At 49.0% G+C, this 5428-nt stretch overlaps 1 protein-coding gene across 2 annotated transcripts in view; it reads left to right on the top strand.

Annotated features, from left to right (window-relative positions):
- The first annotated feature begins 430 nt into the window (after nucleotides 1-430).
- The window catches only part of LOC129833449 (uncharacterized), a 29370-nt gene continuing 24372 nt past the window's right edge, over nucleotides 431-5428 (top strand). For both annotated transcript variants that reach the window (XM_055898079.1, XM_055898071.1), the window contains exons 1-5: nucleotides 431-487; nucleotides 900-1146; nucleotides 1352-1513; nucleotides 2511-2712; nucleotides 2825-2954. In XM_055898079.1, the coding sequence (XP_055754054.1) occupies nucleotides 916-1146; nucleotides 1352-1513; nucleotides 2511-2712; nucleotides 2825-2937 (708 nt within the window). In that variant the 5' untranslated portion in view covers nucleotides 431-487; nucleotides 900-915 and the 3' untranslated portion in view covers nucleotides 2938-2954. The remainder of the gene's footprint in view (nucleotides 488-899; nucleotides 1147-1351; nucleotides 1514-2510; nucleotides 2713-2824; nucleotides 2955-5428) is intronic.

A 5428-nucleotide genomic window follows, 5' to 3' on the forward strand; every position in this document is an offset into this window, starting at 1 on the left:
TTTAGCTACCTGTTTTTTTTTATGAATAAGAGTTTCATCATATATTCTCCATTTACGCAAGGTTACTACTAATAGGCTACCTTTGCCTTCTTGCAAAGCAATAGACCCACTTCAACCACTGGAAACTGCACAGGCGTGGTCTAATGTTCGCGGGAGGATGAGCACGTCAAATTCAGTTTTTATAAATGCCTTTTGTGTGAAAACTGGCACACTGATGTTTTGGGAAATATTTTGTGGGTATGCAACGATTCTAGATGAGTCACCTGCGTCTCAATATGACTGACTCCAAGCTAAAAATAATTAATTATACAAACAAAAAAATCCAGGGCCACTCAGGCACTAAAATGTCGTAATGCTAAAAGTGGTCTCTCCTGTCTTGTAATTCTATATCTATGTTGTTGCTAGAATTGTTTACTTGTATCCATAACAACAGAAGTTCAACAATGATTTAGAACTTCCGATATTGTGCTTCTTGGCTGGAGTTTGGGTAAGTACAACACATTACCGAGAACAAGAGGGTCTTTATTAGTTACTGTATGAAGCTATGCCATTACATTTTGCACATGACATTTGGTTTAATAAACCATTTTCTTATAACAGTGTATCTTATAATAAAATTAAGGAAAAAATAATAAATTATGAAGGATTTTATTTTTGTCAACAATGGTGGGGACTGTGTGTAGGCTACAAATAGAAAACATTGCATTGCGATTTATTGCATGAAAATTTTGGGCTGTTACTGTACTGACAACCAGGTAGTCTTGGCCCTGGTCAAAAGTAGTGCACTCTAAAGGGAATAGGTTGCCATTGGGCTCAGGTCAAAAGTAGTGCACTATATAGGGAATAGGGTACGATTTGGGACTCAGCCTTGATAGATAAAATTATGTGTTGTTTTCCAGGGGACTGGCCAGCAGTATGTCTGAGACCCGGCACACAGCCTTGGTGACAGTAGGCTTCGGCCAGGGTAGTGAGGTGGATAGTGTGCCCATGGGAAGCCGGATGACGCACATCCCAGAGGCCCCGGCTGGGCAGCGGGGTCCAGGCAAGACCCAGTCTTCAGGCCCGAGGCGTCTGATGCACCAGAGCACCCTGTCACTAGGGGACCCACAGGGATCTGGGACCAGCTACACGACCACCCACACTCAGGTCAGGACTGTACCACTAGATGGTATTATAGAACTGTACCACAACCACACACACAGGACTGTACCACTAGATGGTATTATAGAACTGTACCACAACCACGCACTCAGGACTGTACCACTAGATGGTATTATAGAACTGTACCTGTACCACTACCACACACGTTTGGTATGACGTGTCCTGAGATCCTCTTCCTGATTCTCTCCAGAGTTACTGTGGGCGGGAGGCCGACGGCCAACCGCTGGTCTTCTTTCTCCGAGATCCCGCCTACCCCTCCCAGCACACCAGTCAGCTGGACCTGAGTCACACATCCACCAGCCAATCACAGACACACAGCAGAGACATCCATAACCACAAAGACATCATCCCGGTACGACCAACTGTCATTCTGAATGGATGAATGAAGGAGCGTCAGTTGAGCTTTATTTCATTCTGTGTCTCAGTGCAACACATAAGTTCATGTAGTCACTATAATTGTCAGAGGCAGCTGTCTTCTACAGTACATGGTCATAGAGGCAGCTTTCTTCAGTACTCAATGTCACCAGTAGAGGGTGCTGTAGCCTCAGAGGAAGGAAACCACTCATATCCCCTGTATCTTTCTATTTCACCCCCTGTTCTCCCTCGCTGTCCCCCCAAACCCCTATTCTTATTTTCTGTCTCTCTCTCTGGCCCCTCCTCGTCTATCCTTCTACTCCCCCCCTCTCTCTGGCCCCTCCTCCTCTATCCTTCTACTCCCACCGCTCTCTGGCCCCTCCTCTATCCTTCTACTCCCCCCCCTCTCTGGCCAGTCTATCCTTCTACCCCCTCTCTCTCTCTGGCCCCTCTATCCTTCTACTCCCCCCTCTCTCTGGCCCCTCTATCCTTCTACTCCCCCCTCTCTCTGGCCCCTCTATCCTTCTACTCCCCCCCCCCCCTCTCTCTGGCCCCTCTATCCTTCTACTCCCCCCCCCCCCCCCTCTCTCTGGCCCCTCTATCCTTCTACTCCCCCCCCCTCTCTCTGGCCCCTCTATCCTTCTACTCCCCCCCCCTCTCTCTGGCCCCTCTATCCTTCTACTCCCCCCTCTCTCTGGCCCCTCTATCCTTCTACTCCCCCCTCTCTCTGGCCCGTCGTCCTCTATCCTTCTACTCCCCCCCTCTCTCTGGCCCCTCTATCCTTCTACTCCCCCCCCCTCTCTGGCCCCTCTATCCTTCTACTCCCCCCCCCTCTCTCTGGCCCCTCTATCCTTCTACTCCCCCCTCTCTCTGGCCCCTCTATCCTTCTACTCCCCCCTCTCTCTGGCCCGTCGTCCTCTATCCTTCTACTCCCCCCCTCTCTCTGGCCCCTCTATCCTTCTACTCCCCCCTCTCTCTGGCCCCTCTCCCTCCAGTTCAATGTTCTTCATAGGCTGGGTCAGAGTAATTGGTCTCGTAATCGCGACGGCGTGGCCATGAGAGAGGTGACCAATCCGAAGGAGCCCACCTCCTACTGGACGACCTATCGCAGTGAGCACAGGAGTCCTAGCCCCTCTCCATCACCACACGACCCCACTGGTAGACCCACACTGTGGCATCAACATGATATACTGACAGGTAATATACACACACTTTTTTCCCCTTTCTTACATTTTCTCATGTAAACCCACAGTATCCTGTACGAACCACAGCTCTTTGTGTGTGTGTACATGTGTTGTGTGTGTTTCAGGTGAGGCCAGGAGTCCAGCAGGCCCAGGTAACGCCAGGAGACAGTCTGGAGAGAGAGTCCTGTGGGCAACGCGACGCTGGGAGACGGACTGCTGTTCCCTCCGACTCTACTAAACACACACAATTCAACTGTACGTACACACACACACACACACACACACACAACCAACTCTGACCCAACTGAGTGCAGTTTAGTCCAACAACAGTGAAATACGACCAAAACCAGTCCACTAAGACTCCATCTAGTCAGAAAACTAGTTCAGACAGACTAATACACCTGCTCCCTGAAGAACACTGTACCGGCAGATCTGGGCTGAGTGTTAAAGCACTGAACCGGCAGATCTGGGCTGAGTGTTAAAGCACTGAACTGGCAGATCTGGGCTGAGTGTTAAAGCACTGAACTGGCAGATCTGGGCTGAGTGTTAAAGCACTGTACTGACAGATCTGGGTTGAGTGTTAAAACACTGAACTGGCAGATCTGGGCTGAGTGTTAAAGCACTGAACGGGCAGATCTGGGCTGAGTGTTAAAGCACTGAACTGGCAGATCTGGGCTGAGTGTTATAACACCGAACTGGCAGATCTGGGCTGAGTGTTAAAGCACTGAACTGGCAGATCTGGGCTGAGTGTTAAAACACTGAACTGGCAGATCTGGGCTGAGTGTTAAAGCACTGAACTGGCAGATCTGGGCTGAGTGTTAAAACACTGTACCGGAGGGGGCTTTTCACTTAAAATAAATAATTACTGGGAACAGTGTGTGAGAGAGAATGTGTGCATATGAGATTGAAAGGGTGTGTGTGTGTGCTTGTGAGTGAAAAGTATGTCCAGTGTCAGGAGCAGAACATCTACTATCTAACCACGTCTCCCTCTGACAGGACATTTAACATGAAGGGTTGGTCCTGGGGGGGGGACCCAGTCAGTGCTATGTACAGAATCAACATCAACAACCCTCCCTCTCGTCAACAACCTTCAACCCCCCCCCCCCCCCCCCCTAACGTCAACACCCCTCCCTCTCTAACGTCAACAACATTCAACACCCCTCCCTCCCTAACGTCATCAACCTCCCCGAGGGGTAAACTACAAAGCAGGATCAATAAGCGAGCCGCCATCCATGTCCATTTAAATCAGACTTTATTTATTGTTTGTAGAGAACTCAAAACAGGAGATGAAATGGAGGAGAGGAACAGCGAGATAGTAGATAAAGAATATAACACAGACAAGACAGAGAGATAGGAAGAGGATTGGCGTATTTACAATCACAGGCCCCCCAACCAGAGAGACAGGGATAAAGGGACAGATAAAGGACTCTAGCAGGTCCAGCTAACAGCGTTATTAGTAGATTTCATCAAGCGTTGGATTGTTCACCCACTAATAGGGAACGTGAGCTGGGTTTAGACTGTCGTGAGACAGGGATAGAGGGACAGATAAAAGGACTCTAGCAGGTCCAGCTAACAGCGTTATTAGTAGATTTCATCAAGCGTTGGATTGTTCACCCACTAATAGGGAACGTGAGCTGGGTTTAGACTGTCGTGAGACAGGGATAGAGGGACAGATAAAGGACTCTAGCAGGTCCAGCTAGCAGCGTTACAGCAGTGGGACTACTAGGATAAAGATCACCTGGACTAGACAGTAAGGTCAGGGTAAGGGGCAGGTTACGCTGATCCTAGGTCTGTGCCTCTGAACCAGTGTCAGCTCACACCAAGGCGGCGTCTTAAATAGCACCCTATTCCCTAGATAGTGCACTACTGTTGACCAGGGCCTATAGGGGTAGTGCACTACATAGGGAATAGGGTGCCATTTCAGACACACAATTATATATTCCAAATGTCACCAGACTAGGCTTGAGTCACAAATGGCACCCTATTCCCTAGACAGTGCACTACTCTTGACCAGGGCCTATAGGTGCATTGCACTACATAGGGAATAGGGTGGGACGTCACCTAGGTCTGCTTCTCTACTCTAAACTCCAGTTTCTGCTACGGTTTCAGTGCAATCTTAGAAGACAGACAGAAGCAGGAATCTGAAAGGTAAAGGAACGATGGCAGCAACAACAACAGCAGCGGTGTCCCAGCCTCCTGAAACAATACTGACACCACCTACCATCAGTATGTCCATTAAACTAACCATCCTCACTGGGAGATTGAGTTTTATTATATATTGTATTGTGATGGTATTATATGTGTGGGGTGTTGGATAATAATAATATTGCTAAAGGTTTCTGTTCAGTAGTCTTTCCTCGGACTTCAAAAACAATAATAAGTGACTGGCATCTTAAACACCTTCATATAGGATCTAGAGACAGACACAGCGGGGGGCCACCTCCATGTGTGTGTGTGTGTGTGTGTGTGGGGGGGGGGGGGGGGGGGGGGGGGGGGGGTTCATATGTGTGCGTTGTAATGTTTCAGTGTGGTCTACTCGTGAACTAAAGCCTTGACCGACGTGGCGAATGACTGCATGCGTGGGAGGATAGGTGGAAAAACACTTCCTGTTGAAAAACAAATCCCGCCAGGTGATTGGTTGGTTAGGTGACAGGTCAAGGGGGGAGAGGGCGTGTGTAGAGTTGGTCTGAGCAGACTGAGGAAGTACAGAAGTACTTAGTTGAAGCTTC

Source organism: Salvelinus fontinalis, chromosome 2 (assembly GCF_029448725.1).
Source record: "Salvelinus fontinalis isolate EN_2023a chromosome 2, ASM2944872v1, whole genome shotgun sequence".
Classification (NCBI taxonomy): domain Eukaryota; kingdom Metazoa; phylum Chordata; class Actinopteri; order Salmoniformes; family Salmonidae; genus Salvelinus; species Salvelinus fontinalis.